Here is a 13,252-nt window from a genome sequence, read left to right on the forward strand (position 1 = left end):
TGCGAGTTATTTTAGACTTTAGGCTCATTACATAATTACAAAAATTATAAATGCTTTATGTCTTTATGTGCACAACTCTTGAACTTATGAATTAATTGATTACCTTATGAGCTATGGCTTGGATACTTTGTAATGGTGTTTAATGTAACTAGTGTTTAATGTAAGTTTAAAACGTTTAACATTTATTTTATTTACTGTAAAAATGTCATGTATACCATACTTTATAGAGCATTTAGATAGTCTATGCTATATAAAAAAACATGTTTGACAGTTGACAGCCGTGACATTGACATTATTTGACATTTCTTCCCGATGGAACGCTATCCGCGATACAATAAATAAAAAAAAGGGTTGAAGCGGTGTACCATATAAAATAATGGAAAAAACAGTCTTATTTGTACAATAAGTGAGAGGCGAATAAGGAGGTGTTTGTAATATATTTCTTATAGCAATAATGACTTCTGCAGCAGAAGAAAATTGTTTCGTTTGCTCAAAAACCGGCGGCAACTTGAACATCTTCACCACTTATAACATCTGCAATGACAAAGAGGAACTATACGTTGAAGTCATTAAAAACTGTTTCAGCGTTGAGGTAATTGAAAATTTCACTACAAATTGTATCTCATTTGTTACTACAGCTTTAGGGTTATAGGTGTGTCAGCTTTTTGCAATTCACGATCATATCCATATTCCAAACTGTTTTTGCTGTTGGGTTAAAAAAATGTTTTTACTATATTGTAAGTTGTAGTCAGAGTCTGCCTGTTTCATAAGCCATAAATTTATCATGTTTTTTTTTAAAGAGTGGACAGTGACTTCCTGTTTTATTGGTATGTTTTTTTTACAGATCGGGCAGGACTCAGGTCTCAATTCGATGTGCACTGATTGCAGCATAAAATTGAGAAGGGCATACACATTCAAAAATGATATAATACAAGCAGTGAACAAATTGGTTGTTTTACAAAGTGAGTGTATTTTTTTTTCAATAAGTTCCCATTTGTGCTAAAGGCCTGATTACTTAATTCTGTATCCTAAATGACTTAGCGCCACATGCACCATCTCACTAACCCGGCATTAACTGGTTAACCCAGTGTTAAATTGTTCTGGTAACCATGGTAACACCAGGCCGCGTAGCCAAGATGCCAATCGCTTACACTCTGTAGCGATCGAAACGCAACTGTCACTGTCGCGCTAATATGGAAGAGTGATAGAGAGACATAATGCTTTTTGATGTTGAAGCGATAGCGATTGTAACCTTGGCTAGGCCGGCAGGTTTAACTGATAACCCTGGGTTAATGAATGGTGCAAATGGTTCTTAGTATATTAAGTTTAGAAATTAAGTATCCTATTAGGACAACTGAATGAAGTAAGGGGTCATCCATTAATTACGTCACACGAATTTCTAGGTTTTTTGACCCCTCCCCCCTCCTTGTCACACTTGGTCACATTTGGCAAACCCCTCCACCCTAGTGTGACGTCACATTTTTTCTACGAAATCGCTAAATCGAATTAAGTAAGTACCTAAGTATTTTTCTAAATATTTTTGACGATATAAATATTAGTAATTTTATAACCTAAAACTGCTTAGGAAAGAAAATGAAACGAATAAAAACGATTATCGTTTTAAAAACTTGTTATTTAAATGTACAGCGAATAAAATAATTTAAATAAATTTTCGGTTACTGATAAAGTTAAAGTGACGTCACAAAGTTTGTATCTCCCCCCTCCCCCATGTCACAATATGTCACATTTTCTTGACCCCTCCCTCCCCCTAAACGTGTGATGTAATTAATGGATGACCCCTAAGAGGTACTGCATATCTTAATTAAAGAAAACAATACAAAAGAAAACAGAAATACAAGCAGAGGTAAACAACTGGCAGTCTTATTGCTAAAAAGTGATCTCTTCCAGACAATCTTTGGGTAGCGGAAATTAATAAATTTACATATAACAACTATAGTGCCAGTAGTAGTAAAACTACATAACATTACCTTGAACTCTAAAATTTTATAAATGTTGTCTAGATGCTGTTGCAGAAGAAACGGAATATTCCAAGGTTGAATATTTAGAACACACATTTGAAAATGACTACGACATCAAGTCTGTTCTCAACCCCGAAACCGGCCAGATATCTTACACTTTAGACAAAATCAACGAAAACAAAGAAACAAACGTGCCCGACACTTATATGATTGATTTAGAGAATGACGTCATAATCACTAAGAAGGAAGCGGAGAAGAAGGTGAAGAAAAGTAAACGGAAAAACGAAGTCGTTAAAGAGAACTTACCTAATAATATTGAAAGTAAAAAGGCAAAATCTAGTAAGGCTAAGAAAAAGAAGGAAATTGAAGCTGAGAAACCTAACTTAGATAATATTGTCGAAAATGATCCTGAGAAACCTAATAACTTAGAAAATATTGTCAAAGAAGATGTGGAGAAGGCTTGTAAGAAAATAATAACCATAGAGGGGAATGTGGTGGAAGCACCGGGTACTGATCAAGAGGAGAAAAATAAAAAGCCAAAGAAAGTGAAAAATGGTAAGATTTATGTACTATACTACTGAGCGGCTACCGCGAAAACCGATATTCGCATATTGCGGGGATCTTTCTCTTTTACTCCAAAGAAGGCGTAATTAGAGTGACAGAGAAAAATCCCCGCAATTTGCGAACTTCGATTTTCGCGGTTATAGCCCTGGCCTCTGCTTGCAACTGCGACCATTAATATTAGGGTAATTGCGTCAGTTTACCGTCCAGTGTCAGTTTCCGTCCTGCCTTGCATTTCATTTTTAATTTGCTACTTGCGAAATAAAATTTTTATGTAGACAGATAAATTATTTAGATATTAAGGATTGCAATTAGTCCAAATTTGTGCAGCAATGGAGGTTTATATTCAAATTTAGTCAAGTGGACGAAAACTAGTGCAATGACCCTAATACTGAGGGCATACCGCGAACATCCGAACCTCGCGCGCATCTTTCTCTGTCACTTTAATTACGCCTTACCTAAGTGGAGTATTAGAGAAAGATGCCCGCAATTTGCGAACTTCGGTGTTCACGGTAGGCCCTCGGCTATTGTATGTGAAAATGTTGTTATGTATTTTGCCCCAATGCAGAAAGAGGAATGTTATACCTTTGGTGTTAATGTCTGTCTTTTTTTAATATATTTAATCCATAAAAAAATTACAATTACAAACAAAAATTATCTGCCAAACTGCAGAACAGTTTGTTGGCAGAAAAACTAAGTCTACCCTCCACCATACTCGAATACTAGTATTATAAACATTAATATAGCAGTCTTTTTTATGTGTCTGAGGCATCATAGCGTAGCGCTCGTATGGATGGATCGATTTCGATGCGGTTTTTTTGCGTAAAAGCGAGTTTCATTGCGGTGGTTGTTAGCTATGTTTGATAAAAATCGTTTTAGCAGTTTCAGCAGTTTAAGAGTATCAGCTTTTTTCCAAAATGAAGTAAAGCATTTATAAAATGGATTTTTCTGGTTTTTTTTAAATTTATGTCACTGTTTGATGTCACTGTAAATTTTATATTGACTTGTGAAAGAGCCCTTCATGCCTACTTATAGAATATTTTATTATTTCCAGCCAAAAACCCCAAATTCACCCTCGAGCCGGGCCAAACAAAGTGCTCCCTCTGCAGCGCCCAGTTCGAAACCAACAAGGCCCTACGGGTCCACATGAACGCGCACTACCCGGACCACGAGTGTGGGGACTGCGGGATGGCCTTCGCCAGTCAGCAGCGGCTGCGGTCCCATGTGTACCAGACTCATAACCAAGAGGAGTCGCCCACTTGCAAGTATTGTGATAAGGTTGGTGTTTCTCTACTATATTTCTCAGGATTGTGACCGTCACAAGTTAATGGCCTGTAAAGGCGCGTCTCGATATTGCGCGGCCGCCGCGCGAGCAATGTTCGACCGCGGCACACTGCATTTTGGCGCGCGAGCCAATTTCGACACCATCTTGAACTTATGCGCGGCGGCCGCGCGCGGCAGGCGATCCGACGATCGACCACATTATATCACAAAAATTAATTATTCGGAACGAAGTATAGCCAAATAGAAAAATGATCTGTCGCGATAATCACTACATTTACTGTTCCATAGAGACTGTTTAGTGCCATATAATTCAATTAAAGTACGACAGTTTTCATTATCTATGTATGCGGCCGCGCGAGCCAACTGAAATATATACACCCCCGTCCCAACTGCGCGCGAACATTCCTTTGCCGCGCGTCGAAACACCGACAGTGAATGGTTGTATGCGCGGCGCGGGGCTCGCGCGCCCATGATCGAGGCGCGCGGGGGCGGGGGCCCGGTATCCATTGCGCGCCAGTGTTCGATAGCTTGCCGCGCAATATGGAGACGCGGCTTAACAACACACACACACGCATATATAGTATACACACACACAGAGAGAGAGGGGCATACAGAAATTAGTATCTTAATTCTAAATTAAATGTAATTAGCGAAGCCCGGTTTGACAAGTGCAAAAATGCACTTTTCCTAGTGCTTCATTAAATATTGACTATTCTATCGAGATCCATACGAAAAAATTTTGAATTTGAATAAAAAAATTATTGATAAAACTCATTATTTTACATCAGGTTGTTATACAAGTAAAGAAAAACGCTGGTGTTTCAATTATAAAAATCCTAAATGATTTGATATCTGGAAATCGAACACCCGGCTGTCACCTCTATTGACAATGATTTCAGTTTCAAGATGACATGTACTAAGGCCCCAGTACCACCACCTTAGTCACCTTACCATAATTCTAAATTTTCAGACTTTCACCAACGTAAACACGCGCAACGCGCACATGTGGCGGGTCCATACCAAAGTCGACCCGTACAAGTGCGCGCAGTGTGGCGAGCGCTTCAAAACGTACCTCAAACGGCTGCGGCACATGCAAGCCTCACATGGGGACTCCGTAACAGAGTACCCGTGCCAGTATTGTGACAAGAAGTTCGCTTATGCCGGTAAGCTCCTTTGATTTATGTGATCCTGGTACTTATGGGAAAGATTTGTAGTAGTATTTTTGGTTTTTAAACCGTTGTGCGTCGTGGAGTCATTGTTATAGGCTCTCATACAATATTTTTAAGTTATGTAATTTATGTATGGTCATATTGAAAGCCGTAGTCTCAAAATATACCTCAAATGGCTGCGGCAGATGCAGGCCGCGCACGGAGACTCCGTAACAGATTACCCGTGCCAGTATTGTGACAAGAAATTAGCTTATAAGCTCGCTGTTAAACTCCTTTGAGTTATGTGATCCTGGTACTTATTGTGAAAGATTGCTAATAGTTAACTTTAGTTTTTAGGATTTAGTACCCAAAGCAGGGGTGCGAATCTCCTGACTTCGGCCAAACTCGGCTCCGCTCGGCTCAGCATTGCTCCGAGCAATTGTTAGGGTTGGCACCACTTGACTTCCTTTTGCGTGCACGACCACAGATAAGATAATCACTTGAATTTTGACAACCCTAAATAGCCGAAAGGGATAGTGTCATGTATTAAAAAGGGTAATGATTCGACCCTGAACCGCTGTCAAACTTCGGTTTTGTAGGAAGTTTCCTTTCTGTACGGTAGTACTATTATTTATTCTGTGCCCAAAGGGTAAAAATGGGATCCTATTACTAAGACTGTGTTTGTCTGTCTGTCACCAGGTTGTATCTCGTGATCCGTGATAGCTTGCCAGTTGACATTTTCACAGATGATGTATTTCTATTGCCGCTATACCAAAAGATACTAAAAACAGAATAAAAAAAATATTTAAGTGGGGCTCCCATACAACAAACGTATTCACGTGTCCCATACAATAAACAGTATATTTTTCCTATGAAAACTAGAGATGCACCGGATATTCGGTTATTATCCGGTATCCGGCCTATATGGCTGTTATTTTTCCGGATACCGGATAGTGACCTTCTATCCGGCCGGATACCGTTGATTTCGGAGTAAACAAATTGGATTTAAGAAACAGACACGGTCATAATCGTACTTGTTTATTATTTTAAAATAATTTAATCATTTCACTGACTTGCACGCGCACTCACAAACCTAGAAATGAGTCCGCGCGAACGTTACTAGGAAACAGGTCAAACCTGCAGAATGCGCACCTGAAAAACCGAAATGTAGGTATAGTTCCGCTGGCCGAATATCCGGTATCCGGCCAAACAACTATCCGTTGCATCTCTAATGAAAACTGACAAGGCTGGGGGGGGGGGGGGGGGGGTCGATATTTTGTGTGACATAACCAGGGCTCGGAACCGGTATTTTTTAAAAACCCCGAAATAGCCCAATATTTTGATTTATTTTATGATCTTTAGATAGGACTGAATCATGTATTTAGGTAACAACTTCGTATTATTAGATTGTCCCATTAAAAATGAAAGAACGAAAACGAACGTAATAATACCGGTATTTTTATATGGAGCAAATACCGGTTTCCGACCCCTGGACATAACCGAATATTTCTCTTCCAGCCTACAGAACGAAGCACATCCGCACGATCCACCTCCAGTCCCGCCCGCACAAGTGTCAAGACTGCCCGTACAGCTTCGCGCGACGCCGCGACCTCGACGCACACCGTGCTAGCAAGCACGGGGTCGGCGAGATGAAGTACCAGTGCACCGTGTGCAATAAGAAGTTCTTCTTCAATACCGCGCTGAAGTTCCATCTCAATGTACATAACAGGTAAGCTTAATAGAGACTACAGACATGGTGACGGCGACTTTGAAAAGATAATTGGTTAGCTTCTGACAGGGTCAAACCACAGAATAAATAATAGTACTATGTACAGACTGCCCACAAGCTGTTAACTATTGTCCACAGGAAAGAAATCTGTGTAGTTCTGACGAACTCACAAGTTTTCTCATGTGTTTGACCCAACAATCTGGAGAAATATGCAGGTTTATACCTTGTCTAGGTTTGACGACCGGTCTGGCCTATAGTTCGTTTTTTTTAGCATTAGAAAGAACTTCGCAGAAGTAAGCAAGCAGTGGTGGCCGAGTGGATATGACGCCTGACTTTCAATCCGGAGGTCGCGGGTTCAAATCCTGGCTCGTACCAATGAGTTTTTCGGAACTTATGTACGAAATATCATTTGATATTTACCACTAGCTTTTCGGTGAAGGAAAACATCGTGAGGAAACCTACATACATCTGCGAAGAAATTCAAAGGTGTATGTGAAGTCCCCAATCCGCATTGGGCTAGCGTGGGGACTATAGCCCAAGCCCTCTCGCGCATGAGAGGAGGCCTGTGCTCAGCAGTGGGACGTATATAGGCTGAAATGATGATGATGATGATGAAGCTTGTGGTTCCAAATCCGGCACTTTTAGCGGTAATAATTTGAAGTAAATTATATGTATTGACCGTGCTACATTAGATAATTCAATAATTATTAACAATAAAAGAGCCTGATAAAAACTGTACGCTTACTTCTGTGGAGTTCTTTCTAATGCTAAAAAAAACGAACTATAGTGGGAAGTGACCCTGCCTATGAAGCTGATGGTCCCGGGTTCGAATCCTGATAAGGGCATTTATTTGTATGATGATACAGATATTTGTTCCTGAGTCATGGTTGTTTTCTATGTATTTAAGTATTTATATATTATATATATCGTTGTCTGAGTACCCACAACGCAAGCTTTCTTGAGCTGACTAGATAATCCTTTACTATGCCTTTGAAAATTTGAATTATTATACAATATTATTTTCGGATTTGCCCTTTGCTCGCTTGATAGAGTATCGAGTACCTCATGACAATTTCATCTCATTCAATGTTCATTACATTACAATATAATATACATGTCGTTTCAAAATAATTAGATACTTTCATAAACCAAATAAATTGCATATCTTTGGTACATTGCTTTCTCAAACAAATGAAAGTCATCCCAATGGGGTTGGCAACTGTCAAAGGTTTGCATAGATGGCGCCATTATAGCTTGCGCCTTTTCCTATGAGATTTGGCTTAAAAATCAGCCTGGATGCATAAAATTCCATAAAAAAAAACAAATAATTTACTCAATTCTATGGATTGACAGGGCAAGCTATGCTGCCGCCATCTGATAAATACTTCGACCGGCCATCCCCATTTACTATACGCCACGGTTCAAATTAAGAGCCAACAGGAGTGGTCATTTCTCCATATAAACGTACTCGACTGTTTCCTCCGCGGGTTTTGATGCTAGAGCAATGATTTTTTCAACACAGATTAATATTGTCAATATCTGTGTCTGACCGTTTTGTTTTTTTTTTTATACTTTTGTTTTTTAAGGCGCTAAGCCCTTCAAAAATGGCCAAACTGGGCAAAACGGTCCGTCCGACACAGATAATTTCATAATCATTTAGATTTCCAAATTTGATTACGATTGGTTAAGTTTTGGAGGAGGAAACATTCGAGTACGAAACCTCGATTTTTGAGATTTTTACGCAGGATTTTTCGCCTTGTCCTTATCGCACTAGTTTTAGGAGCCGCTTCCGTTAGCGAGACGGGTATATTTACCTAAAATGTTTAAAACTCAGCTCCTGTTCCTGTTCCTGTGTCGTCTTCAAAATCGGAAAATTTTGTATGGTGGTTACGAGGTTCATACAAATATATATTGTACGTTTCCAGACACACATGCACCCAATGCGACGCCAAGTTCGCCAACGAGGCGAACCTGGATGCCCACCTGAAGACCCACGAGCCCCTAGACCAGTCTCTGGACGCCCTGCCTATCCTGGACACCTTAGAATTTAACGACTTTGCCGACTATGCGCTGGACTCGGCCTTCTGGGTCCTGGGGAACGAGTTATAGATGGGTGTTACATTCGTTGCCATGGTTACGTCCTTAGGTCGGGTCGACAGAGCCACGAGGCTCATCTGAAGACCCACGAGCCATTAGACCAGTCTCTGGACGCCCTGCCTATCCTGGACACGTTAGAATTTAACGACTTTGCCGACTATGCGCTGGACTCGGCCTTCTGGGTCCTGGGGAACGAGTTATAGATGGGTGTTACATTCGTTGCCATGGTTACGTCCTTAGGTCGGGTCGACAGAGCCACGAGGCTCATCTGAAGACCCACGAGCCATTAGACCAGTCTCTGGACGCCCTGCCTATCCTGGACACGTTAGAATTTAACGACTTCGCCGACTATGCGCTGGACTCGGCCTTCTGGGTCCTGGGGAACGAGTTATAGATGGGTGTAACATTCGTTGCCATGGTTAGGTTCTTAGGTCGGGTCGACAGAGCCACGAGGCTCATCTGAAGACCAACGAGCCATTACACCAGTCTCTAGACGCCCTGCCTATCCTGGACACGTTAGAATTTAACGACTGCAGACTATGCGCTGGACTCGGCCTTCTGGGTTCTGGGGAACGAGTTTTGCTAATTATACTTTTAAGTACATAAGTATGCATATATTCGAATAAGAATGATTTATTGCAGTATGGCTGTCATTTTCTGTACAAAACAGTCTGCCGGTTTTGCGGAGGAGGGGACGTATTGCTGTTTCTACATGATTAGTACGTAACGTACAAATAGCAATTTTGCACAATTGTGCAAGGTTTTCGGCAGAGGGTAAGCTGTGTATAATGCTCTAAGCAGTACTGTGTACATTTGTAGATTTGTGGGGCCCTTTGGGGGTCATCCATTAATTACATCACACGTTTAGGGGTGGGAGGGGGTCAAGAAAATGTGACATATTGTGACATGGGGGAGGGGGGAGACATATACTTTGTGACGTCACTTTAACTTCATCAGTAACCGAAAATTTATTTAAATTATTTTATTCGCTGTACATTTAAATAACAAGTTTTTAAAACGATAATCGTTTTTATTCGTTTAATTTTCTTTCCTAAGAGGTTTTGGGTTATAAAATTACTAATATTTATATCGTCAAAAATATTTTGATAAAATATTAATAATACTTAGGTACTTGCTTAATTCGATTTGGCGATTGCGTAGAAAAAATGTGACGTCACACTAGGGGGAAGGGGTTTGCCAAATGTGACCAAGTGTGACAAGGAGGGGGGGAGGGGTCAAAAAGCCTAGAAATTCGTGTGACGTAATTAATGGATGACCCCTTGGCGGGCTCTTTGTACGGCGCAATCGCTCGAAAAGATTGCACATAACATTTTCTTTTAATGTAGATATTTTAACCTTTTGAACGCCACAGACGGCAATAAAGAATATTAGGCAAAGCTCATACAGTAAACAAACCACATTGACACATCACACGTCACGTCAATCACATGGCCTACCGCGAAACATGAAAATCGAACTTTCGTTATCTAATCTCTCTATCACTCTTGCATATTCGAGTGAAAAACAGGCAGATAACTAAATTTCTATTTTCGCGTTAACCGGTAGGCCCTTGTTAACAAACCGCCTTATTGCATCAATGTCATATTTTATTGTCTGTGAAAACTTGTCAAAAAACAGTTTAAGGCACAGTATGTATAAGTTAGTCTATTAATTTACTGAGTCGGTAGTGCTGTACTCTGGCGATGGCGGCAGAACATTGCAGTAATATATTGACTTCAACGCAAAATCGTGACAACGACGCCAAAGACGACATTTGACGTCGATCGTTTTTTGATGAAAATCTACTGAGAAACACCCCACTTTTAGGTTGGCATTACCTGTTTATTCACAAAGCTATTTTACTCCCGTGGCGTCAGTGGCACGGCAAATGGATGCGCCGTTTGGCGTTCAGAAGGTTAAAAACTGTATTTCTCTCGCTTCGCTTGGTACGCTCGCCATCAGATATATCGGGGCGGCCAAAGTGCTCATAAATATCTAAACACGCACTTGACAATAGAGACCTGTACAGATATTTGTGAGCGCCTCGGCCGCTCCGATATATCTAATGGCGACTGTACCAAGCCAACATGATTGGAACTTAACACATACAGGGCCCAGAACCCGACTGTCGGGTACACTGTTCGTAGCGACTACGCGCTACATACGGCAAAGGCGTGGCTACGCGCTGCAAGCGTAACTCGTAGCACTTAGTGGCAATGAATGTGTTAGTAAAAAGGTCAAGCAATATGTTAGCAATAAAATTTTAATGTAACAAACATATAACATTTCATGTATATTCTTTTTTATCTGTAAGCCTAGTTGTGACTATTGTACGTAATGTTTCGTCACTTGTAAATTTTGTAAAATTGTCGAACGAAAGAGACGCGGCTGTATGTTAGAAGGGGAAAAAAATCTTCATTCTTACAAAGTTGTGATCTGTATTTGAACCCTCTGTGATAAGTTCAAGTGTATTTCCTCTTTTAAAATGAATCTCAGTTTTATTACGATGAATGTTTTTTTTAAGAGACCAGTATATCGAATAGACAATGTAAAATAAAAACTAAAAACGATGCGCAGTTCTCCAACATTAGCAGTTTAAAAGACCAACGCGTGCGCTAAAATGTTGGAGCTGCACACGCACACGTCACGCAAGCGGTGTGCCATCTCTCATAAGGGTCTGTATACTACAACGCCGCACGTGCACGTCACGCACACGCAGCCGGTGTGCACAGGACTTTAGATGTTGTTGTTCTAAGATAAGTAGTATAAGTATTTGTATGATTAGTTAAAATCATAAATGTAACTATTGTATATGTAGTGTGGTTTTAAATACATTTTAAATATGCGAATATGCCGCCATTGGCGTTTACCTTCGTTGATCTTATTAATTCACGATTTAGATACTCTCGAATAGGAACTAAAACTGGGCAAATACAATAATAGGTATATCTAAATAACTAATATCTCAGGAGAGGCCTTACGGGCAAAGAGGATGGGGCATGAATGTGTGTGACACCGCTACAACGCGATTGGTTGATGAGTTCGCATCACGCGCGCGATTGGTCGCAACTAGTTGCGTTAGACTGCACGATTGGCTCGAATTCCTGAGTGACACCGCTAAACTATACTGCAAAACGTAATTCAAGACCAAAAAAAGTAAGACAATGTTGCCACTGCAATAATTTGTTTGTAAAATAGTAAATTCCTTTTGATAAATAATCACGCTAAGATAATTTATTCATTAGTATTTTTACTCCTACTATTTAAAAAAGTACTTTTATTTACTTATTTGTACATAATTACAAGACGCGCTAGTAAAAAAGTGGCAACATTTCTTACTTTTTTTTGGTCTTTAATTACGTTTTGCAGTTTAGTACCATTTTTAGTGCCTGTAAGGCCAGTCCTTAGATATAATACGTCAATGGTTCCATCCTTATTCATTCATGGTATAGATAATTAAGTTCATTATGTATGGAGTTCACGAATTAAATGAAATTGTTTGAATGATAACTGCCAAGGCGGCGCTTGCTTCTATACATATTGTGAATAATGAGGTATAATGAGATTTGCAGTGCATTTCTTAAATAAATAATTTGGCCAAGTCCGAGATAGCTCGAGGCATTTAGTGTTCCGTACGGCTACCATCAGTTTGGCATTGATATAAACGATATCGTGAACGTAATTTACTTCCTATAGGTATATCTCTTTCGCACTAATATGTCAGTACGAGCGAGATGCATAGAAAGTAAATTACGTTCACGCCCACGGTAGCGTTTATGTCAATGCCAAACTGATGGTAGCCGTACCGCTCGCATCGTTACATTTTACAGAGGTTGTTTGCCTGTTTTTAGGATACCGTATTCAACTACACACACAGAATAGACCGGGAGATAGTGACACATTTTACTGGATCATTTGTACCAGTATGGCGGTTCGTCAGGGGTCTAAGTACGTAATGAAGGAAAGAAAAATGATGATCATAGCGCTGGTACCGGCGGCCCAATCGCGTGGGCGTTAGTCGAACGTGTCGGAGTGTCAAACGATTTGTTCCACAAAAATCCTCGTATTTTCCGATAGTCCATAAAAAAGAAGTAGGCGGTAGCATAATGCCATACTTCTCTGGTGTGACTTACAGCCCGCCATACTGAGGCGAACACATCAATTTAAAAAAACAATTCAACCATTTGTGCCAAGCTAATTTTTGCACAGGTGATCATCGTCGAGCAGCCATTCATGGACATCACCATGCCATACTCTTCGGACGGTTCCAAATGGCCGCCATACCGCCGCAAGGGAGTTATTTTTTTTTGTTTTGCTAAACGATTTGTACCAGTATTGCATTTAAATTTTTGGAAAGTATTTGATAAAATGTGACCGTTATTATAATTGCCATACTTATAGTAGGGGGAAAAAGTGCTGCCATACTTGAAAAACTTATTTAATCGACACGTTTC

The 13,252-nt window shown here is 40.2% G+C and overlaps 1 protein-coding gene across 1 annotated transcript; it reads left to right on the top strand.

The window, feature by feature from the left end:
• Nucleotides 1-321: 321 nt before the first annotated feature.
• Nucleotides 322-9,579, top strand: LOC134676537 (zinc finger protein 572-like). The gene is made up of 7 exons (XM_063534924.1): nt 322-592; nt 845-962; nt 2,022-2,534; nt 3,595-3,818; nt 4,795-4,987; nt 6,491-6,701; nt 8,627-9,579. The coding sequence occupies exons 1-7, from the start codon at nt 455-457 to the stop codon at nt 8,808-8,810; spliced, it is 1,581 nt and encodes a 526-aa protein (XP_063390994.1). The 5' UTR covers nt 322-454; the 3' UTR covers nt 8,811-9,579.
• The last annotated feature ends 3,673 nt before the right edge of the window (nt 9,580-13,252 follow it).

Source organism: Cydia fagiglandana, chromosome 24 (genome assembly GCF_963556715.1).
Source record: "Cydia fagiglandana chromosome 24, ilCydFagi1.1, whole genome shotgun sequence".
NCBI classification, from domain to species: domain Eukaryota; kingdom Metazoa; phylum Arthropoda; class Insecta; order Lepidoptera; family Tortricidae; genus Cydia; species Cydia fagiglandana.